This window comes from Microtus pennsylvanicus, chromosome 8 (assembly GCF_037038515.1).
Source record: "Microtus pennsylvanicus isolate mMicPen1 chromosome 8, mMicPen1.hap1, whole genome shotgun sequence".
Classification (NCBI taxonomy): domain Eukaryota; kingdom Metazoa; phylum Chordata; class Mammalia; order Rodentia; family Cricetidae; genus Microtus; species Microtus pennsylvanicus.
Window position 1 is genome coordinate 3,867,735 of NC_134586.1, and position 23,782 is coordinate 3,891,516.

At 46.5% G+C, this 23,782-nt stretch overlaps 1 protein-coding gene across 1 annotated transcript in view; it reads left to right on the plus strand.

Annotated features, from left to right (window-relative positions):
- Positions 1–23,782, plus strand: part of Itpr2 (inositol 1,4,5-trisphosphate receptor type 2) — a 411,976-nt gene that overhangs the window by 354,253 nt on the left and 33,941 nt on the right. Inside the window, exons 53-55 of the mRNA XM_075982281.1 lie at positions 7,362–7,492; positions 9,216–9,381; positions 20,556–20,716. Of these exons, the coding sequence (XP_075838396.1) occupies positions 7,362–7,492; positions 9,216–9,381; positions 20,556–20,716 (458 nt within the window). The remainder of the gene's footprint in view (positions 1–7,361; positions 7,493–9,215; positions 9,382–20,555; positions 20,717–23,782) is intronic.

A 23,782-nucleotide genomic window follows, 5' to 3' on the forward strand; every position in this document is an offset into this window, starting at 1 on the left:
AAAATAACCACATAGAAACTGTATTAATTAAGTCACTGCTTGGCCCATTAGCTCTAGCATCTTATTAGCTAACTCATATTAATTTAACCCATTTTTATTGATCTGTGTATCACCACATGGCAGTGGCTTACCAGGTAAAAGTAAAATTCCCAGCTTCTGTTTCTGGCAGCTCCATGGCATCTCTTTGACTCTGCTTTCTTCTTCCCAGAATTCTATTTAGTTTTCCCTGCCTAGCTCTGTTCCCCTATAGCTCTGCTGTAGGCCCAAAGCAGTTCCTTTATTAACCAATTAAAGCAACACATAGACAGAAGGACTGCCTACATCAAGAAAGAGAATGAAGCTCTTTACCAAGAGCTCACACAAGAGCCAGCTCTTCTTGGCTTAGGTGGGATTACCAAGAGCTCACACAAGAGCCAGCTCTTCTTGGCTTAGGTGGGATTACCAAGAGCTCACACAAGAGCCAGCTCTTCTTGGCCTAGGTGGGATTACCGAGCAACCCCTCTCTGAAGTCATATTATGTGTGTCTCTTGGTTCAAACCCCTCTGCTCTCTCCAGCTTTCCTCACAGACACAGCAGAGTTTCTTGGCTTCATACTCCTAGGCAAGCTGCCTAACACTGCTCTCACTGTGGTGTTGGGACTCTTGAGTCACTCCCTATGCTTTTAAAGACTTATTTTTATTTTCTATTTATGTACACAGTATGTGTGTGAGTACCTACAGAGGCCAGAAGGGAGTGTCACATCGCCGTGACCTAGAGTTACGGGCGGTTGTGAAGTGCCCGCTAGCACGGTGGGAGATGACGCAGGTCCTCTGTAACAGCACTATGTCCCTTAACCACTGCGCCATCTCTCAAACCATCCCACATTACTGAACTGCATTTGGCTGTCTCTTGGCAAAAGTGCCATTCTTGATGGCTTAGCTGTCATCCCATAAATATCTGCCCTGGGCTCATATAATTGGGACTTTGGGATCTCACAAATGAAGCTGTACATTTATTCCTGAGTGTTTCCGCCAACCCATAGTGTTAGGATGTGACGGATTCTCCTGCAAGTGTGCTAGGACCTGGTGGTGTCTGGGTCTCCAGGTCCTTCTGTTCCTTAATTCCATTCTCCCTGTTCATGCCATCCTTGGCTTTGACAAGACCCTGGTCAGAGCTTAGAGAGCCGACCCATTGCTTGTCTTTACATGGCTCTTCACCTAAGGATAGGTGTGCCATTTCTAACTTGTTGAAGGAAGATATATAATAGGAAGTGGGTTGGCCCAAAGGCCCTGAGAAGTTTCATCTGGATCTTCACAGATTAAAAAGGAGTCCAACTTCTGTCTAGATATTCCCTCAGGAGATCTGGAAGTGCGGCAGAGGGCTGTGGCAGGACTTTCAGGGCCTGGGAACATGTTCAGGTGCACACGGCCATGCCTTATGGAGTTCTTCAGCTTCCTAGAAATAAGTCACAAATGGGACGGGGTAGGAGGCTCCGTCAGTCAAGTACTTGCTGTACGAGCATGAGGGTATGACTTTGATTCCCAGAACATGCACACACGCATGCACAGGCATGCGCACACACCATGCAACTAGGCATTGCAGTACCCCTAAAACTTGGAGGAGGAGATAAGCGGAACCCCAGGGCTCAATGCCCCCCCCCGTCTAGCTAAAGAGTAATTGAAAAAGGCAACCAATGTGACTTCCACATTCATGTGCATGTACATGCACACACACACACACACACACACACACAGAGAGAGAGAGAGAGAGAGAGAGAGAGAGAGAGAGAGAGAGAGAGAGAGAGAGAGAGAATAAACCATTTATCTATATACCCTCTAATATTTTTAAAATTTCTTGTGAAAGCTACCTCAGTGGTTTGGGGGCACAGTGCCTGCCCATCCCCAGTCGCAGGTTGGTCTGTGCTGCCCCTCCTCCCCACAGCATCAGGTCAAAGATCCACTCGATTACCTTCTGATAGCACACAGTCATTCACCAGCAGTTTTCAGACTCTGCCTCCATCTCAAGTCCCTGACTACGGATGGTTCTTGCTTACTAAGGACAAACAGGGACAGTCTTCACCCCAGGTACATCGCTTCCTTTCCCAATGTCTGATAGCAGTGTGTGGAAATCTTGTAGAGAAAGCTGCCAGAGGGTTGGAAACCATATTGGAGCTGGGGTGTCGGGGCCGCTTTCCTAGTGGAGGTTCTCCCCAGTTGGAACCGAAGACACCGAAAAGCCACGGCAGAGCCTTTAGGCACTTCACATTCAAGGGTTAAAATAGATTTGATTAGAATTTGGAAAGTCTATAAATTTGACTTTTGTTTTTATAATTCAAGTTTTAATTATTTTAAAAGTAGAATATCACTATTTAAGCCCTGGATATACTAAAACTCAATATGTAGATTAGACTGACCTTGAACTCAACGAAATCCACCTGCTTCTGCCTCTTGAGTACTAGGATTAAAGGTGTGCACCACCAACACCCCCAGTGGATTTGACCTATAAATTTTACCAAAATTAATTATTTCACTAATTTGATTAAAAATGTGTGGATTTTTATCTCCAGGGGCTTGTTTCCTCTAAATTTTGGCAGAATGTGTTTAGCAGAAGTTTGTTTTTATTGGAAAGCCTATGAGACTGATCTTGTGGTCTTTTTTCAATGTTGGCTGTGTGAGTTTAGCCACGTAAGTAGAGAGAAAGCTGGAGTCTGGTGTTTATTGTGCAACATGTGTCTTTTAGACTTAAAAATAGCCTTCCTCTGTCTAGGGCAGGGATGCAGTTCTATTTTGTGAGCTGTGGTGTGCATTGTGAGGGCCTTGCTTGCTGTCTGTGGCCAGAAGGTGCACATTGCAGAAGGTCCAGGCACACAGTACCTATAGAAGAGCCGGGGACAGCTGGCAGACAGTGGTGGCCCTGGGAAGCCTCCTGCAGATGCAGGCCCAGGCATTTTCCCAGCAGCAGAGAACTCGCAAGACAACTGGTAACTAATTCAACTTGAAAAACACTCCAAAAAATTTGTATTTCACTTGCTTCAAGCCTGCCAGAATCTGAGATGAAAATACTTACCTAACCCCCCCCCAAAAAAAACCTGACTTTTCCAGAAAAGCTGAGCTTTGTTAAGATGATACTAAAAGTATAATCACAAGTGTTTTGTGAGTCAGTGCCATCTGCACGTTCAGGAGGATAAAAAGCTCGCATGTGTTTAGCATATATGAGACCAAGTTTAATCTCCTGGTAGCCTCCTTTAATAGAAAAGATTGGAGGTTAGCAGCAGAGATTGTGAAGCTAGTACATGCTACATTTGGGGTTTCCACTGGATAGCAGTGTTTTTAAAACAATTTCTAGTCACACACACACACACACACACACACAAAATTACGATCACTGTTTCTGTAACTGGCGGGTCGCCACTGAAGTTAAGAGGGTCTCAGCCACACTCAGACTTGCACGTGAGTCTCAGCTCCAGGCTGCTGTGTCTATGGGGGTCACAAACAACAAATAATTTAATTATTGAAGCATAAAAGGGAGACATCAATAAATACTTAGGTTCAAGCATGTCTGTATTTTTAAGATGTATTTACCTGTGTATTTGTGTGTTGGTGTGAGTGTATGCCAAGCCAGAAGAGGGCTCTGGATGCCTTGGGGCTAGAGTCACAGGCTTTGAGAGCCGCCCTGCATAGGTGCTAGCAACTGAACTCTGGTCCTCTGGAAGACCAGTAAGTTCTCATAACCACTGATCGCCTCCAGCCAGAGCCCAGTGTTTTTCTTAACTATGTAGAGTAACTCTCCGAGTAAGAGAATACTTCAGGTCCAGGAGGATAGGCTTTTATTCCTTTCCTCAGGTGGGACTTTTTCTTACCATTAATTAAGGAAAACGGTTTTTCTGGTGGTCAGCTATAATTGGATAACCTCACATCACTCATATGTCAGATTGGTCACTTGTGTTAAAACAATGACTTTTCATGAGATTAACGGTTACTGTAAGTGGATAATTGGTAGTTTGTATTCACTGAGCCCTAACAATGTACCAAACACTGTTCTAAGTTCGTGTGTGTGTGTGTGTGTGTGTGTGTGTGTGTGTGTGTGCAGGTGTGCGCCTGCCTTTCCATTGTGTCTTAGGGAATGTTTTAGGCCTGACTATGCTGCCTAGGTTCCTTCTTTAGATACTCAGTGCAGAGGCCACTGCCTTCAGGATGCCCAAGCTGCTGGGTGCTTGCTCACGTGCTGGCCCACCCTCTTGGGGACCATAAGGCTCCTGTAGGCTGAGATGCTTATACCTGTATCTGCTTTTCCTCACACAAAGCTTGTGTTATATGAGAAAGATCGGCTTGTCACACAAGTGACCACAAGGTGGCACTTACCTATAGGATTCCCTGAATGACTTCTTGAGAGTGGATTCGTGTCAAACAGTAGAACCTTTTAGTAAAGTCACGGAGGCTGCTCTATGACCCCAGCATGCCTGTGTGGCTGCTCATGTATGACCCCAGCATGCCTGTGTGGCTGCCATTGAGCGAGACGAGTGGGTCAGTGCACTGACCTGACGTAGGCATCCTCCTGCAGTGTGCATGCTACACAGGAAGACAGGCCTTGTGCTGTATGTTTATAGTCAACTGAATTTTGTAAAATTTTATTCATCTTATTTTTATATTTTAACAACTTGAGTAACTCTGCCACGCACTCCTCTACACTTCGTTCTTGTTGATGGCACAAAGTCGTGGTCTTCATTGTGACATTTCCATGTGGGCATTTAATGAGTTTGAGCTTGGTGCATATTTAATCCCCATTTCCCTTTCTTGGCTCCCCCCCCACACAGTCCTAATAGTTCCCTGCCCCTTTGTAATTTCATGTCTTCTAAGTTATACATATGAGAGAACACACACGGCTGTTGTCTGTGTGAGTCCTGTTCCATCCATTTTCCTACAAACAATGTAATTGCTTTCTTGTTTATGAATGAGTGAAGCTGTTGTGTATACAAACCACATTTCCTTTCTTTGTGGGGTCCTGCGTCTGTGATATGAACCCAGGATGCTCCTGTCTTCTGGCTACTGTAACAGTGCCCCGGTGAACATGAGCGTACATGTTTCTCTGTAATGTGCTGTCTTTGATTATTTGGAATCTGAACCAGAAGTAGTAGAGTTAGATCCTGTATTGTCTCAGGTTTTAAGTTTTTGAGGAACTTCCATGCTTATATCATATAGAGACTGCATTAACTTACATTCCCACCAGCTTTATAAAAGGGTCACATTCCTACACACACACACACACACACACACACACCCTCACTACAGTTGTTGTTGGGGTTTTTTTTTTTGAGTCTTGATGGCAGACATATGATATGGAGTGAGATGGGATGACAATGTAGTTGTGATTTGTCTTTTTCTTGTGGCTGGTGGTGGTGACATTTTTGTATGTGTTCTTGGCAGCCCGTGTGTTTATTTCACATGGCTAATCACATGTGTGATGTGTAGTAGGAGGCCACTTGTTCACTTCCCGGCTGCCCAGACTCCCAAAATAACCACACAGAAACTGTATTAATGAAATCACCTGCTTGGCCAATCAATATAGCATATTCATAGCAAACTCTTAAATATTAAATAACCCATTTCCATTATTTTATATTTTACCACGTGGCTCTGCTTTACTGTCAAGGTTCCAGCATGTCTGTCTCTGGAGGTGGCTCCATGGCTTCTCTCTGACTCCACCTCCTTTCTTCCAGCATTCAGTTTAGTTTTCCCCCACCTATCTCTACTCTACCCTATCACAGGTCTAAGATAGTTTCTTTATTAACCAGTGGTATTCACAGCATACAGAGGGTAATCCCACATCAGTGGTGTATGACTTTCCCTAGCTCCCAAACTTCATTTCCTGCCACTTACCGGAGTGTCCACCTAATTGGCACATTGTGGTCTTCAGCTGGCATCTGCTTCGCTACAACCATGCGGTTGCCAGTTAATAAGTGAATGTATCCAGTGTCCTGCAACAGTTGTCACTCGTTTGTTTTGATTGAAGACCCAACTTTGGCAAAGTAGCAGCGGCTCTACTCCCAGTTACCTCCCTCCTGGAATCCTGAAACTCTGTGACAATCTCTTTAGGTCTTAATCCTTTCCTTGTTCTGTCCTGCTGATCTGTCACTACCACAAAGCAGCCCCAGTCCATGTTGCTCCTCCCTCCCCAAATCCCTTCAGATTTCCAGGTCAGAAATCTGATTCACACAGTCTGTCTGTCTCCGATGCTGTGTGTGTGTGCCTGTCTCTGCATGCAGCCCTCCTGCCAGGGTTATTCCAGCATAACTGTAAAAGGAGCAACATGGACTTATGTAAGACTATCAGGGTCCCTCTTCCAAAGGATAAAAAATAAAATCTGCTCGGAAGAGAGAAATCCACCTTCTAACAATGCCTGCACAGTTTGTTGGCCTTACGTCATTCAGAGAGGCAGATTCCCTTCCCGAGGTCAGTGGTTGCTTTGACATTCCTGCCTTGACATGCAGACCCAGGTCCCCAAGTCCCCTGAGGTGAGGCTCTTTAACTTTGTAACAAAACCAGCCTTTGCCTTTCTGTTCATTTGCTAACATGACTGAAGTCTGGTTCTCATGGCCAGCGAGCAACAGTCCTTGCTTTTAGTGGTTTTATGTTTTCTCTCTGGATCTTTCAGCACAGGGTCAAGTCTCAGGACTTTCTGACACATTGTGTCTTCTCTTTTTTTTTTTTTTTTTTTTTTGATTTTTCGAGACAGAGTTTCTCTGTGGTTTTGGAGCCTGCCCTGAAACTAGCTCTTGTAGACCAGGCTGGTCTCGAACTCACAGAGATCCGCCTGCCTCTGCCTCCCAAGTGCTGGGATTAAAGGCGTGCGCCACCACCGCCCAGCTTGTGTCTTCTCATTCTTAAGCAGGAATTCACCTCTAGTTCCAAGCGGTCCCTCAGAAAGCTCTGAAACTTACTCCAAATAATGACCGAATTGTCACTCACCCAGCCATAAGCTCCTATTGTGGGCAGTCCTAACACGCCTGGTGTGGTGCTTGGCCAACCCTCCAACCTATAGCATTTTCCTCCTTCTGTCTGAGTTGCTTCCTTGGCCTGGTTCATTCATCTGTCTACAGCTCTTTGCAGACTAGCTAGAGAACTGGTCAACCAGCTTCCAATAGTCAGGCATCTGAACTTTGACCTTGTCACACTTTACCTTTCTTTCCTGTCATTTTCCACCAAGCCAAGAAAAGCAGAATTTCAGAATATTATGTGAGTGATCTACACATGTCAGCCACGTGTGTGTCAGCCACGTGTAAAGTAGATGTCACGTGACTTCAAAAAATTATGTCTGGCGCACTAGAAGCAGACTCTTGGGTGTAGATAATAGTGTGTTCTCAAGACGCTTGTGTGTTTCTGCAGCTGATGAAGGCAGTGAAGATGGAATAGAAAGGACGTGTGACACCCTGCTCATGTGCATCGTCACGGTGCTCAACCAGGGCCTCAGGAACGGCGGTGGAGTGGGCGACGTGCTGAGACGACCCTCGAAAGATGTGAGCAAGACAGACATGATTATTTCCTCCCTTCCTTCCCTCTGTCCTCCCTTCATGTCTGTCCTTCTTCCGTTGCTTCCTCCTCCGCCTTAGCCTCCCTCCCTCCCTCACTCCCTCACTCCTTCCATCCACCCTTTCCTTCTTTCCTGAACTGGGGATTGAACCTATCAACAGGACATATCCCAAGACCTCTTTTCACTTTTTTTTTTAAAAAAAGATTTATTTATTATATATACAGTATTCTGCAGGCTAGAAGAGGGCACCGGCTCTCATTACAGATGGTTGTGAGCCACCATATGAATGCTGGGAATTGAACTCAGGACCTCTGGAAGGGCAATCAGTGCTCTTAACCCCTAAGCCATTCTCCAGCCTCTCTCTTTTTACTTTTTAAACTTTGAGATTAGGAGTTTCACTACATAGCCCAAGCTGGCCTTGAAGTTGCTGTTCTTCTGCCTCAGCCTCCCTGAGGAGGCCTCCTGACAGGCCCATAGCACACAGGTATGGTTTCTTTCCTGTTGCCTTCCTTACCAGTATTTACAGCATGGTTTTGGTTTCCAGGGCCACAGTGACATTTGCCTTTGAGGTGTAAAGGTGGCTGTAAAACCAGTGAATCGCACAGTGGAATCCCAGAGGATCAGGGGTGAACCAAAAGCCTATGGCTGTAGCTGGGCTCCAGTCTGAACCACACACTGTGTCACGGCAGCAAAATCATGGCCACAAACTCCATAGGAGCTGATTGTTAAATAGAACACAGCAGCTCGGCTGCCTGTGTCGGCAGAATTCCCAGGTGCATGGGCTTCCTCTGCTCTGCATAGGAACAACCGCCACTGTTTACCACCATGAAGGCAAAGTGTGGATGAGTTCTCACAGAACTTCAGACATTCAAATGAAAAGGCGAGAACGTTTCTCAGTAACTGTGAATGCTGACGCACCAGGCTGGAAGCCTGTGCAGTTTTCTTCTGCAACTCTCCTGTTATGTAATGTCCAATCATCTTGTTATTAAGCTCGGCTCTCATAGGAGCAGCTGGATCCCTTGGTCTCTGGTGTGTGTTTTACCATTGCAGACCAGACAGGATCCACAAGAGCTGTGTCCTTGTCAGAATAAGACAGAACCGACTGCAGAACTTGAGAAAGCACCAGGGTTTCCTCAACTAACCTTGGGTTTGACCCCTTTCTGCTTGATGTCTGGGGAGACCTGCATGATTGCTTTTCTCACCCATATGTTAAAAATGCCCAAAAAAGCAAATTAAGGAAAGAAGGGTTCATTTTGGCTCACATAGCTTCTACCCCCAGGAAGCAAAGAGTGAGCAGGGGCAGGGTCTGGTCTATAAGGCTTCAAGGCCCACCCCCACTGACTCACTTCCTCTGGTGAGGCTCCACCTCCTGAAGGGTCCACAACCTCCCCAAACAGCACCACCAGGTCAGGACCTCATGTCCAGACAACGTGAACCTGTGCAGACGATTTGAATCCATCACCAGTAACAACACACGAGAAAGTGTTGTCCTGTCTGGGTTAAAGTGAATCAGCTCCAGAGAAACGGAGGAATTCTGAAAGCAGGCTTCAGGCATTCCCTTAACTGGAGGGGAAATAAGGGCAGAGAGAGGTTTCACTTTCCTAACAGGCTGCTGTTTGTGGTCACTCAGATATCTGCCAGACAGCATGCTAATGGGACCACCGTGAAGTGCGTGTGTATTCTATGTGTGTTTTGCACTTCTGTTTCAGGAGCCCTTGTTTGCTGCCCGGGTGATTTATGACCTCCTTTTCTTCTTCATCGTCATTATTATCGTCCTTAACCTGATTTTTGGTGTGATCATTGACACCTTTGCTGACCTCAGAAGTGAGAAGCAGAAGAAAGAAGAAATTTTGAAGACAACCTGTTTCATCTGCGGTAGGTGCCCCCCACCCCTGTTATGGTGAGAGATGAGCAAATTGTCCCCCAGATGCTAAGATAATGGATGGACAAACTGCTCAGCAGGATAGAGGGATGAAAATGATTTCCACTTTTCATGCTTTAGGAAAAAATATTTTAATGTGGAGGCTGGGTAAAATCCAGGTTGCATAATGTTGCGTGAGACTGACATTCTCTGCTTCCATAAATAGATGCAAGAATCACCCCAAACTCTGCTGCCATTATCTCTGCGGTTTATCTAGTCCTCTGACTGTAGAGTGTGCTGCCAGATGCCAGGCAGTTCCACCAACTGGCAAACGAGTTTTTCATCACAATAGCATATTGAGTATGTTACAGAGTGACTTTTATTTTGTTAGATTATGAACCCAAAGATTCCACTCATTGGCATCACTATTTTATATTCAAAACTAGGTATTATGCTACCGTTACAGCTGCGCGCACACACACACACACACACACACACACACACACACACACACAACATGCATTATCGGAACATATGAATACTGTAGAACATACCACACATGTGTACATTATACACCTGCCATACCCCATACACCGACATTAGATACAACCTACTACAGGCTGCATACACACACACCACTATACTGCACATGTGTGTCCACACATCCTTTTCTTCTGCCCCATGTCTCTCGGGCTGAACCAACTTCTTCTTCATGGCCATCTTCTCTCAGATCCTCCCCTTCTCTCTACCCATCATCCCTCTCTGGCTTCACTTGCCACTGCGATCCCTCCTCTGAACCCCAGACTCACGCTCCCCGCTCCACTCTCCTGTCCTTTGGTCTTCACCACAGTGCCTACCACCTAACTTAAGCTGGGCCTTGGTAAGGCCTTTCTCTGCCTCCATGGCTTTGCTCACTTTGTTCCATTCTCCTCTGTAACTCTTCTGAGCCATTTCCTCCTTCTTCCCGCTGAAGGTGTACCTGGGAATAATGTGTCATAATACGTACGCCCTAGGGAAGAATGCATATTAACCGTGACCTGTTTCAGCATTTGTGATCTGTGCTGAAACAGTCAGTCAGTCAGACAGACAGACAGACACACACACACACACACACACACACACACACACACGCATAGCTCTCTGTGTATCAAGGGAAATGATAGAGAAGTCTTTGGGTTGCTGAAGGTATCAAGAAGATAGACACTTCTTTTTTATTGATTTTTATTGAGCTCTACATTTTTTTCTCTGCTGGAGGAGATGCAGACACCTGGGAGTGGGGTGTGCACGCTCTGACCTGCTGGTTCCAGCAAGGTGGGATATGCTGTTGCTGCTAAGGTCACAGGACAGATGGGTGCTGGCCTGTCTCAGGAGGGGGCTCAGTGTGCCCCTGCTGGCCCCTGGATTCCAGTCAGGTCATGGTGATTTCCGGAGCAGTCTTTGGGTGTTTCACCTTGAGGTCAGCCCAGACTGACATAATCCCAGAAAAGGAGTGGATGAACTAAGCCTTGCAGAGACATGCATGCTAGACCAAGAGCCTACCGGGAGTCCCCCTCTGGGTGACTGGGAAGAGCCAGGTGGAGGACATTCGAATCCTGTGCCTGTGAGTGAATAGGAAGGCGCCTGAGGAGTTCCTCAAGTCCCATGAGCTGTGACAGACTCCCTGACTCCTCTTTTATAATGGTGGTGTAACTGTTGACCAGAGCACAGTGAAGAGAGCCTCTGTCTGCCCCTCTACATGAAGGGAGGCGAGCGTTGTGCCATGTTCCTTGCTTCTGTGCCTTCATGGCTGGCGACATTGCCTCTCTTCTTCCTCCTCCCTCCCCCTTTCTCATGTTCATGTATACATGATGTGGGGTATCCTTCTGTGGATGTGTTGCTTTTGTTGGTTAATAAATAAAGCTGCTTTAGCTTATGGCAGGGCAGAATAGAGCCAGGCTGGAAGGGATAGAGAGAGAGGTAGAGTCAGAGAGACGCCAGATAGCTGCTGAAGGGGGACATGCTGGAACCTTACCCAGTAAGTCATTGCCTCAAGATAATACATAGATTAATAGAAATGGGTTAACTTAAGATGTGAGAGGTAGTTAATAAGAAGCCTGAGCTAAGAGTCCATACAGTGTTGTAATTAATGTAGTTTCTGTGTAATTATTTGGGTCTGGGCAGCTGTGAAACAAGCAGTCTCTGCTTACATATATATGTATATGTGTATGTATATATATATATATATCCTTACATGTACATGTGTACACATATATACATATGTACGTATATACATATGGAATATAATTTGTGACCAACTGCCAGAGCAAGGCAGGCCAGTAGCATGAATGGAAGACCCTTGTCCTTCAGTTTGTCATTGGGATACTTGATGGTTTAGAAAGAGCAGGCTGCCCAGGGCAGAGCTCAGATTTGCTTGAAGAAAGCTGAGGCTAAAGAAGAGTCTCTTTTCTGTGTCTGGACCGGATGAGGGGAAGTGAGTTTGGGGTGCTACATCCACAGAGATGTCCTGCAGCCACTCAGGAGTGTGAAGAAGAAACATGTCTGGAAACCTGAAGGAATGCTCCTTCAATCCTGAGAGAGAACTAAACCCCTGTATTTTGGAAAAAATCAAAATTAAACAAACCAAATGCTCTAGTTTCTCTCTGCATGAAACTTATGGCTGTTTTCACTTCTCCTCAGTGAGTTGTGTGTTGCCTCCCAAAGGACAATCTTCTTCATCCACATCTTTGGCTCTCAGAGATGTCTCATTCTTTCACGCTAGCTCTCTAGAAAAAGGGTTCTGATTTTGCCTGTACCCCCATTCCTCAGTATCTGTCCCATTCTTTCACGCTAGCTCTCTAGAAGAGGGGTTCTGATTCTGCATGCACCCCCATTCCCCAGTGTCTCATCACCCTTCTCTTCCACGCCCATTTAACCCCACTTTGGCTGGGTACACATCCAGCACCACCTCTCCAGGCTTCCTCTTCTCTTGTGTTGACTAGACAGTGAAGCTGGCCAACCTCCTGGCAGCCACACGGACCCAGATGCAGTGTCCTGCGTCTTCTCCCCCTTCCTCTTCTCGGCTCCAGATCCTGCCTGGCATATGGCAGCAACAGATCTCTGACTGCCTGCAGTAAGCAGGGCTGGAAGTCCTCCCTCCCTCACGCCAGCATCTCTGCTCCCTCCTTCCAACTCTCCAGCTACCCTGGGCTAACAGATCTGCTTCCACAGGCTCACACCGCATCCTGCCATGCATCCTCCCAGCCACACACGGGCCTGCTCAGTGCTGCCAGGCTAACTTGTCCAGTACAAAAGCCATAAGCAACATCGTGTCACCATTACTGTTAAGTTCTAGTTTTCCTGGTAGTGAAACACTTCACAATCTGGAACCCTTCTCTTCCTTCTCCGTTTCTTCTTCTTCCTTTCCCCCTCTTTGTGTATGACACGGAGACTTATTATTAACTATAAATCCTCAGCCTATAGCTTAGGCTCGTCCCACTAGCTCGTATAACTTAAATTGACCCATTTCTCTTCATCTGCGTGTTGCCACGTGACTTGTGGCTTTTACCTCTCCTCATGCATGTCTTGCTCCCTCTGCATCCAGCTGGCCACCTCGCTTTTCTCCTTCCCTGAGCTCTCTCTGTCCAGAAGTCCCACCTATACCTCCTACCTAGCTATTGGCCAGTGAGATATTTATTAAAGCAACCACGATGACAATGACTTGTCCTTACATAGTGTAACCGATTATCTCACAACACCTCTTCTCCCTTCTCTCCTTTCCCTATTCTTCCCCTTCTTTAAGGTGTTTTCACCCATTTTCCTCTCATTTGTGTTTCAAATCCCAGTCTGAGTACGTTCCTCACCGTTCCCACTGTAGTGAGAGCCGTGGAACTCCATCCTATCTTTAAGGCACAGCCCCAGTGTAGGATTCATGAACGCTTTTCGAAGTCTCACTCAGCAGGATAAACGCGAGTGCTCCTGCATGGCTGTCGTCACACGGTGCTCAGTGGTACGTGTCCGCCTCTGTTTGATACCGTGCGCCCTGATACTGTAGAAAGCCTATGGACTCCCTTAGTCAGGTAGACACTACCTTCCATGGTCCTGCACCCAGACGACGTAACCTTGGCCAAACTTCTTGGCCTGGGCTGTTCTTTGCTTCTCTGGAATGAGGAGAGTCTACGGCCCTGCTTTGAGGCTGTGCTTGTTTTAATTGAGATCTTGTTTATAGAATCCTCTGCTGCTGTGTAAAGGTGAGGAAGTTAATTGCTTCCATGTTTGTGTGGGGCTCGTTCATCAGTACCTGGTAATGAATGGCTAGCCAGTAAATTAGCCCCAACACCTATATGGCTGGTTAGCTACACAAAAAGGGCAGCTCAGTACCGAGTCTATCTGTACTTCATGTCAAAAACCTCGGTGTAGATAGGGAGATAGCCCAGAAAAGTGTCACACGAGCTGAAGACCTGAGCTCAGATGTTCGCACCCACATGGAAGTTGAGCACAGCACTGTAAGCCTGCAACCCTTAGGAGGCGAGGCAGGCATACTGGGGCTCGCTGGCCATCCAGGTAGTCCTCAAACAAAGAAGTGATTGAGAAAATCCCAACATATACCTCTAGCCTCCACACGTGTGTGTATGTATGCAGCACATGACTACACAGACAAATCCTAGGTCTACTGATTCCAGATAGTTCCAAACTTTGCCACACACTAGGTATTGTCTCGGTGGTAGGACATTTCCCCAGAACAAGTGATGGATCCAGAGGCTCAGGGTGATGCTGTATCAACCAAGTCTATGTTGATTTTCTGGAAGCTTTGTCCTTCTTCAAAAGACTGAAGGATCATTTTGTAATTTAAGCTTAGAATAAATCTAAGCCTGTTTTCGTCTTGTCCCCCTTCATGCTCCCTTGGCCACGCATGCCACTCCAGAACATTGCATGAGTCACCTTTTCCCACTGCCCTGTTACAGGTTAAGAGATGGTGGAATCATTACTTTAGTATTCTGTTACTTCACAAACCAGAGGGGCTTGGCCTTCATTCTGGAGTTTTCCTTTAATGCTCTCCTTTTTAATGACTAACTCTATTGTGATGTAATTCTCATACCTTAAAGCTCGCCCACTGAAGGTCTACAGTGCAGCCCCTTTAACCTATTCAGAATTGTGTGTACAACTTCTCTGTTTTCAGACATATTTCTGCCCCTTCCCCTAGCACCCCGCAACCTCTATCCACCATGTTCTCGGCAGCCTCCCTTCGCCCTGTGCCCTGGGCAGCCACTGATGTCCTCTCTGCCTCTGTACCTTTGCCTGCTTTGAAGATTCAGTCAAGACAATCCGGTCTTATGACTAGGTTGATGCTTGCAAGGCTCCTGTCTGTGGCAGTTACTTTTCTCCTGACTGATGGAATACTGACATAAGCAAACAGCGGCAGGAAGCGTTTCCTTTGGCTCACAGTTGAGCAGATAACATCCATCATGGCGGGAAGGTGGGCAGTGGCCAGTCCTAGGAGTCCGTGGTGGCTGTGGGAGGCTTTGTGCTCATGTCTCAGTAGTCTAAGAGGAGAAGGTGGGTGTTAGCGCTTATCTGGGCCTCTCCTTCCCCTCTTCATTCGGTCCAGTACTCCAGCTAAAGGATGGTCATTCGGTCCAGTACTCCAGCTAAAGGATGGTGCCACTCACATCACAATGTGTCTTCTTTCCTCGGTTAATCCTCCTGGAGTCAACCCCACAACACACACACATGTGTGTCCACTAATGACTGAGGCTTTGGTATTTTACTGTGTGTGTGTGTGTGTGTGTGTGTGTGTGTGTGTGTGTGTGTAGTTTATGTGCCCTGTCTGGGAACAGAAGTCATCAGAGGCCAGAAGAGGCGTGAGATCCACTGGAACTGGAGTTACAGGCAGTTGTAAGCTGCCAGTGGGAAGGGAATGTCTGTGTGCTGGATACTGCTCACCTTAAGTCACTGCCAGTCAGAGTTCAGCAGAAATGTCCGTGAATGAGTTAGCCAAGGACACCATAGTGAAATAGTTCTGTGGCCATAGGAAATACTAGCTATGGCCCCGATGAAGGGATTTGTCTATGGAATAGCAAGCAGACCAACATGGCTGTTAGGCCCCAGCAGGGAGACATGAGGGGGAAAGATCAGAGCAGCAATGAGGTCAGGCTACATGGGAGTTAGCACATAAATATTGCATGCGACGCATACAAACTAAATAGTTATTCCTTGTGTTTAATTTTCTCATCTCTATAAATGAACACATGGCGTACTCTTAAAGGAGGAGGGGTTTACTTGGGCTCCTAGTTCAGAGAATGCAGACGATACACATCATGGGGGGCAGCACACACGCAGGCACCGTGTCCTGCCTGTGTCAGAGGGAGGCTGCTGGCTCACACCTTGGTAGAAAAGGAAGCAGAAGACAAAGAACCCTGGCGCTCAGCTGCCTTCTTGTGTCTTGATGCCGTCCTTCTCGTCTGGCTGTGGGATGGTGTCTCCCACACTCAGCAAAGGTTTCCCCATATCAGTTAGCCCTCTCTGGGAACAACCTCACAGACACAACACTCAATCCAATCAAGTTTAATCCAATCAGAAATTTTGAAGCTGGAGAGATAGTTCAGTGGCCCAGGTTTCAAGCATGAGACCTGAGTTCGAACTCAGCACCCACATGAAAAGCCTGGCCCAGCTGTACAAGGTTTGTTAACCCCAGCTTCATGGAGACAGAGACAGGAGAGGCTGGGTTGCTGGCTGTCAGTGCGTCTCCAGCTTCAATATGAGAGCCTGTCTCAAGTGAATAGGTCAGAGCAGGATAGAGTAGGAGTCCTAAGCCCCGCCCCCACATTATCCTATACTATCATATGGAATTAGGTGTCACTAGACGTCTATATTTTATCTAATATTTACATAAGCCCTTCTTACAGGCTATTGTGAGGGGCTGATGCGAGGGCCATAGACAAGGGGAGCCTCCACACTGTCCCAGTTTCTAAGTGTCACTGTAGCCTCTGTGCTGAGAGTGGAGGACATAGGTGGACACAGGCAGGCCTGGGCAGCCGGCGAGAGATCCACACCTAAGGGTGGGCAATAGCTGAGACCACAGGTTCAGCAGAGAAGGCGTTCAGTCTAGACACAGGTGGATACGTGCTGAAGGAAGAAATAGAGGTATTTCAACATGGATTGGGTGTGGCATGTGAAAGGCAGAGAAAAGTCAAGCATGACTCCTGGGCTTCTGATTTGGACAACCCCTGGAGTGGCCACTGAGTAAGGAGAAGAAGGCTGTGGAGAGAGGGCACTGGAGCCCACGTCAGACATGCTGAACTGGTGTCCGGTCAAGTGAAATGAGGCATAATCACTAGCTGGTTGATTTTATACCCTCTTCATTAAGAAAAACTCCAATAACATGATTTAAAAAGTCAACCCATCACTGGGGACAGATATTTTAAAATGTATTTGTTTTATGACATGTTTAAAGGTTCTTCATGCCTAAGAGGCCTTGAAATGTGCACAGGGAAGGAGTAGCCAGGATTGAAATTTAGTTTCCTGGTATCTTCTACGCTATCTGAACAGCAAAGATGAACTCAACCCTGTAGACAGAAGTTTTTGTCTATCCCGGTCCCACAGCCATTCTGTCCCAAAGAAACACACAGAGGCTTATATTAATTATAAACTGTTTAACCTATTGCTCAGGCTTATTACTAACTAGCTCTTACAACTTAAATTAACATATAATTCTTGTCTATGTTTAGCCATGTGGCTTGGTACCATTTCTCAGTAAGGCATTCTCATCTTGCTTCCTCTGCATTTGGCTGACAACTGTGTCTCTGCCTTTCCTCTTCCCAGAATTCTCTGGTCTGTTTGATCCATCTATATTTCCTGCCTGGCTACTGGCCAGTTTTATTAAACCAATATGAGTGACACGTCTTTACAGTGTCCCCTAGCAGTTCCCTGACATCCTGTTTCCCACTCCGATGACTTATTTTTCCAGAGATGCCTCTCTTCATCTCCATTCACTCGCTCCATTCACTCACGTAAAGAGAAAAATCTGACTACTCAACTCCTCCTCCTCATTCCTTCAGAAGCTGGAGATACAGATTGGTATGTTGGATGGTTTTATGTCACAAGCTAGGGTCATCTGAGATGAGGGAGCCTCGTTGAGAAAATGTCTCCGTAAGACAAGCCTGTTAGACACTTTCTTAATTAGTGATTGATGGTGGAGAGGGCCCAGCCCACTGTGGTTGGGGGAAAACCCCTGGGCGAGTGGTCCAGGCTTCTATAAGAAAGCAGGCTGAACAAGCCATGGGAGCAAGCCAGTAAGCAGCATTCTTCCATGGCCTCTGCATCAGCTCCTGCCTCCTGTTTTCTGTCCTGTTTGAGTTCCTGTCCTGACTTCCTTCAATGATGATCTATGATGTGGAAGTGTAAGGCAAACAAACCCTTTCTTTCCCAGTTTGCTTTTAGTCATGGTGTTTCATCAGTGCAATAGAAATACTAGATAGGACATAAATTGGTACCAGGAGTGGGTGTTGATGTGACAGACCTGACCATGTGTTTTGGGTATGGTTGTGAAAGGGCTTTGGAACGTTGGTTTAGAAAAGCCATTGACTGTTGAGAGCTAAGTGGCCTGTTCTGTAGGAGCTCCAAATACAAGAATTTGAAGTCAATGTAGATGATGAGGCCTGGCTTGTGAAGTGTCAGAGGGAAGTTAAAGACTGTTGGAGCCTTTTGTGATTTTGATTTACGATGCTGTGGTTCTGGCCAGCTAGGGTTGAAGAAAGAGCTGTGATTAACAAGAGACCAGCGCCACTGAAGTGAAACCTTTGCTTTGCTGGGACAACTGATGCTGGTTAGCTAGACATGAGGAAACAGCAGTGATTGAGGAGAGACCACCATCACTGTGGTGAAATCTTCAGGGAAGTGTTTCCTGAGAGCACACAGAAGCTGTGTTCCCAGAGGCAGCCAAGATTGTACTTGGTAATGTGTAAAAAAAGTCACCCAGGTGCTACTGGTTTTGGAGGCAGGAAGGGGTCATGAGGAGCAGCTGAGGCTGGCAATAGGAGAGGCCAGGAGAGGCCATTGGAGAAGTTACAGCTCAGTAGCAGTGGAAGGCCCAGGATTGAAAGGGCCATGCAGGAAAGTTGAGGCTTGAAACCATGAAGAGAGCCCAGGATAGGCTGTTGGTGAAAGTTCAGTGCAGTTGCTGCAGCAGGCCCCAGGAGTTTGGAGATGCTGGGACCATGGGATGGCCACCAAGAGCAGAAGCAGCGGTGGAGTGGAGCCTGCTCCAGCTTACAATATGAGCTGTGTGTGCTGCAGAGGGTGACCCAGCCCTTTGCAGGAGCCCAGAGGATCATGAATGAATCTCAAGACACTGGACACTGAGTTGTTTACACTACTGGAGATTGGTTTTGCTTTGGTCTGATTGTAACTGTGCCCTGGCTCATCTCTTGTGAAGTAAGACTGTATTTAACTTATTTTTTATTTTATAGGAGCCCACAGCTTAGAAACTTCTGATTTTAAAAGAGATTTTGGGTTTTTTAAAGAGGTGGAACTTCAAGCTGTTTGCGTTTGTAAGGCTAGGGGGTATTTAAGTTTGTAAAATTTTTATAGCGTGATGTTTATATTGATGTGTGATCTTGGGAATGAACAAGAAAGGAAAGGCTGTGACTGTACTGCGATGTTCTTGTGTTATTGACATGGGATCGGTTGTTCTGTACAGTTTTATTTCAATTTGGCACAAGCTAGAATCATCCGAGAAGAGGGAATCTCAATTAAGGAAACGCCTCCATAAGATGGGGCTGTCGGCAAGCCTGTAGGGCATTTTCTTTATTAGTGACCAATGTGGGAGGGCCCAGCCCACTGTGGGTGGTGCCATCCCCAGACAGGCGGTCCTGGGGTCTTTAAGGAAGCAGGCTGAGCAAGCCATGAGGAGTAGCCAGTAAGCAGCACCCCTCCACGGCCTCTGCATCGGCTCTGACCTCCAGATTCCTGCCTTGCTTGAGTTCCTACCCTGCCTTTCTTCACTGGTGGACTATGATGTGGGAGTGTAAGCCAAATGAACTCCTTCTCCCAAGCTCGCTTTTGGTCATGGGGTTTCATCACAGTCGTAGTAACCCTGACTGAGAATTGAAGTGGTCACCCCAGTGGCCCCCAGCTTCTTTTGAGTATCACGGACTAGGGACCCTGAGGACAGTTCTTGTCCTGGCACGGAAAGGCTTTGTTGGTTGCAAGGGACTGCAAGTATTGGCTCAGCTGCTCTCCTTTAACCCAACGCCTTGATAGAAAGGAATCTTTCTTCTGCCACAATTAACCAGTATTTCATTTCTTTGTTGTTTTCTTTCTGAAATATTTCTGTGTGCGTGCGTGTGTGTGTGTGTGTGTGTGTGTGTGTGTGTGTGTGTGTGTGCGCGCGCGCACCAGCCTGTATGAGTGGAGATCAGAGGGCAACTTTGGAGTCATTTCTTGCCTTCTACCTTGTTTCATTGTAGGGTCTTTCTTGTGTTTCTGATACCTGCAAGCCTCCAGGCAATTCTCCCGTCTCTGCTTCCCATCATGCAGCAGGGGTGTTAGGATTACAGGTGTACTCTACTTAACTAGACCTTAAGTGGACTCCAGTAATCAAACGCAGATCACCTGGCTTGTGTGGCAAATGCTATTCCTACCGAACCGTATTTCCTTTTCTTGGACAATCATTATAGTCTTTTCTGTTATACTTTTGGTATGGTTGAATTTAGCAGTTTTAATATGGCTATATTTAAGATTATCTGCAACTCTTACCTCTGTAATAGAACTGCCCATTCCCAAGGATCATGGGGGAGGAAAATAAATAGTTGGGGATGAGTCTATAAACCACAGCCTCTTTTATCTAGAGCTGTTATGTATTGCTTCTTTTTAAAAGTTTTGTTTGTTTATTATGTATACAGTGATTTGTCTGCCTGTATGCCTGCAGGCCAGAAGAGGGCACCAGGTCTCATCACAGATGGCTGTGAGCTAGCATGTGGTTACTGGGAATTGAACTCCAGAACTTTTGGAAGAGCAGACAGTGCTCTTAACCACTGAGCCATCTCTCCAGCCTTGTATGATTGTTTTAAATTCTAACAGTATTTTAAAGTGGTACACTCTTCCAGAAAGCAGGTTTGTTGTTCATTTACAATAATGGCCCTGTTTTATTTTTATGCCAAGAAGTTCTGATTAAATGAAAAATTGCATACATAGTGTTTCCTGTGTTTTGCAGGCCTGGAGAGGGACAAGTTTGACAACAAGACGGTCTCCTTTGAGGAGCACATCAAGTCAGAGCACAACATGTGGCATTACCTGTACTTCATCGTCCTGGTGAAGGTGAAGGACCCGACAGAATACACAGGGCCGGAGAGCTACGTAGCGCAGATGATCGCGGTGAGTGCGGCTGACTCAGCCATTCCTGATTCTCCAACTTAGCTCATGTCACAGCTCAGAGGCCTTCAGTGTCCAAGTCTCCCCTGCCCCCCTCTTGGGCGAGAGATATTCTGGCTCTGACTTTTTGTGAGCCTTCAAATAAGCTTGTCAGTCGCTGGAGAATTTCCACACTGTTAACATCCTTGTTATCGGATCAAATCTATGTCTCCAGCGCACGGAGAGCATTCTCCCAGGGATGATCTGTGTAGTGAAGAGCTTCCCCTTGAAATCTCTGACCTCTGACCCCTAAGCCCTGACCTCAAACCTCCAGTCATCACTGGACCTCTCAGTTCCCAAATCTGGAAGTTTCATATTGTCGCATGCAAACTGAAGAGTCATGCTTCAAGAGATTCCTTGAATTTCCAAAAACAATAACTCAAAAAGGCTTGTGTTTATGAATGTGTGTGTTTAGGGGAGCCTGGTGGGAGACCACTGGTTTTGGCTTTAGAGGAAGCTGACCCTTCTACTCAGTCCTAAGTCCTGGTGTTGGGTTCATGGTGAGAGAGCGAGGTAGGGAGAGGGACCAATAAGAGGGGATATGGAGTTAAGGGGAGAAGTAAGGTAAAGAGAGGAGTTAAGGTTTGTGGCTCTAGACCTGACCCTGAAGGAGTAGGTCACCTACTTAGACAAAAAAGACGCAATACCGCCAAAGCCTGCCCATTAATCCATCCATCTAACCTCCATCCATCCATTCATCCATGCATGCATCTATCCATCATCCATCCAACCATCCGTCATCCATCATCCATCCATCCATCATCCATCCATCATCCATCATCCATTCATCATCCATCCATCCATCATCCATCCATCCATCCATTCATCATCCATCCATCCATCATCCATCCATCCATCATCCATCCATCCATCATCCATCCATCCATCCATCCATTCATCATCCATCCATCCATCATCCATCCATCCATCCATCCATCATCCATCCATCCATCATCCATCATCCATCCATCATCCATCCAACCATCCATCCATCATCCATCATCCATCCATCATCCATCCAACCATCCATCATCCATCCATCATCCATCCAACCATCCATCATCCATCCATCCATCATCCATCCATCCATCATCCATCCATCCATCCATCCATCATCCATCATCCATTCATCATCCATCCATCCACCCATCATCCATTCATCATCTATTTAAATCTATCTATCCAATCATCTACCTATCATGTATCTATCTTTTATCCATCTGCTATCTATCTGTCTGTCTGTCTATCATTTCAACTATCAATACATCCATTCATCTATCTGTTCGTACATCTATCTGGGCATTGTCTTATTGAAAGTGTAGGTTGACACAGTGTTGATTTGCTTACCTGTCAGTAGCTGTGTCTCCAGAAGACCGTGTGTAACTAGAGCTTTTATACCTTGGCATCTTCCCGGCATTTTCATTCTTGACTTCTGATTATGACTGCTTTCTCTGCATTCTTCCTTAGACATGGACAGAAGATAGTATCTTGTCTATTTCCCCACATTTAACTTTCTCTCCTCTTCCTTTATATTGGGGAAAGTCCCATTAGGGACTCTATCATGGCTTCGTTCATGCATTCTGGACAGTGTTTCTGGGAAACATTTCCCATCTGTTCATTGGGAGATGAGCATCTGAGACATAGAACTTACAAATGTGACCTCATAGCTGTACTCTATCGAAGTTGAGTAAATTTAATAATTTTATATTTATTTTGCTCCTGTAAAGTCTTTTGTATGAAATATTTCTGAGAATACAGTGCAAAGAATGGCATATCCCTCTCTGTAGAGCTCAGTTGTGGGGGAACCACCAATTGGAAGTGGTGGTGTGCCATGTTTGCCCAGTCATGTGACGAGAACCTGTAGAGGCTGAGGGTCACAGAGTGGCATCGGATGTGGAAAGGTTGTTGGGAGTGTCTGTGTGTCCTGGGGAGGACAAGGCAGGACTTGTGCGGTGGGGTTTGTCTGCTGGATCTGAGTGAGCTCTTGTGAGGGACAGCAGGAACAGCTGGGAATGAGTTGCTCAGACCCTCTGAGATGTTAGTTAGCTGTCACCATTGGCATGGCAAACACCTGACAGGTCTTGAAGGAAGAAAGGTGTGTGTGCGTGTGTGTGTGTGCCCATGTACCTGTGGTGGGGGTTGTATGCATGCATACATCTGCATATGTGAAGCCAGAAGCTGACATCAGGTGTATCTGTCTTGATCACTTTCCACCTTCTGCTTGCTCTGAGACAGTCACTCATCAGATCTAGATGGGTGGTTTGAATGAGAGTGGACTCCATAGGTCTGAATACTTGCTCTGCCCTTGGTGGAACTGCTTGAGAAGGATTGGGAGGTGTGGCCTTGTTGGAGGAGGCGTGTCACTGGGGGTGGACTTAGAGGTTTCAAAAGTCCAAGCCATTCCCAGTTAGTTCTCTCTGCCTTGTGCTTGTGGATCCATGTATAAGTTCTCAGCTGCCGCTCCAGCACCATGCCTGCCTGCCTGCTTCTATGCTCTCTACCGTGATAGTGGTGGGCTCTAACCCTCTGGAACCATAAGCCAAATAAATTCTTTCTTCTATAAGGCACCTTGGTCACGGTGCCTTCTTCCAGCAACAGAAAAGTAATTACAACACTGGAGTTCACCATTTCAGCTAGACTGGCTGGTCAGTGAGCTCCCAGGGTCCGCTGCCTCCATCACGCCCCTACCCCAGCACTGGAGTTGCAGGTACACACGTCTTCATGCCTGCCTTTTACATGGGTGCTAAGTCCTTGTTCTTGCAGACGGCAAGCGGTTTGCCTTCTGAGCCATCACCTTGCACTGAAAGATTTGTTTTGTTCATGGTTTCCCGGGTTCAGTCCACAAACACATGGCTCTGCATTTGGGGCCCAGTGCAAGTGGAAAACTGTTCACCTAGTGGCCAACAGGAAGCAGAGTGAAACAGGCACCAGAAGCGGTGAGGGCAAGATGGAAGCCCTAGGGACACACCTCCTCCAGTGAACCTCACCTCCAGTAGTCCACCAGTGCATTAATGCACTCACTGGTCAGAG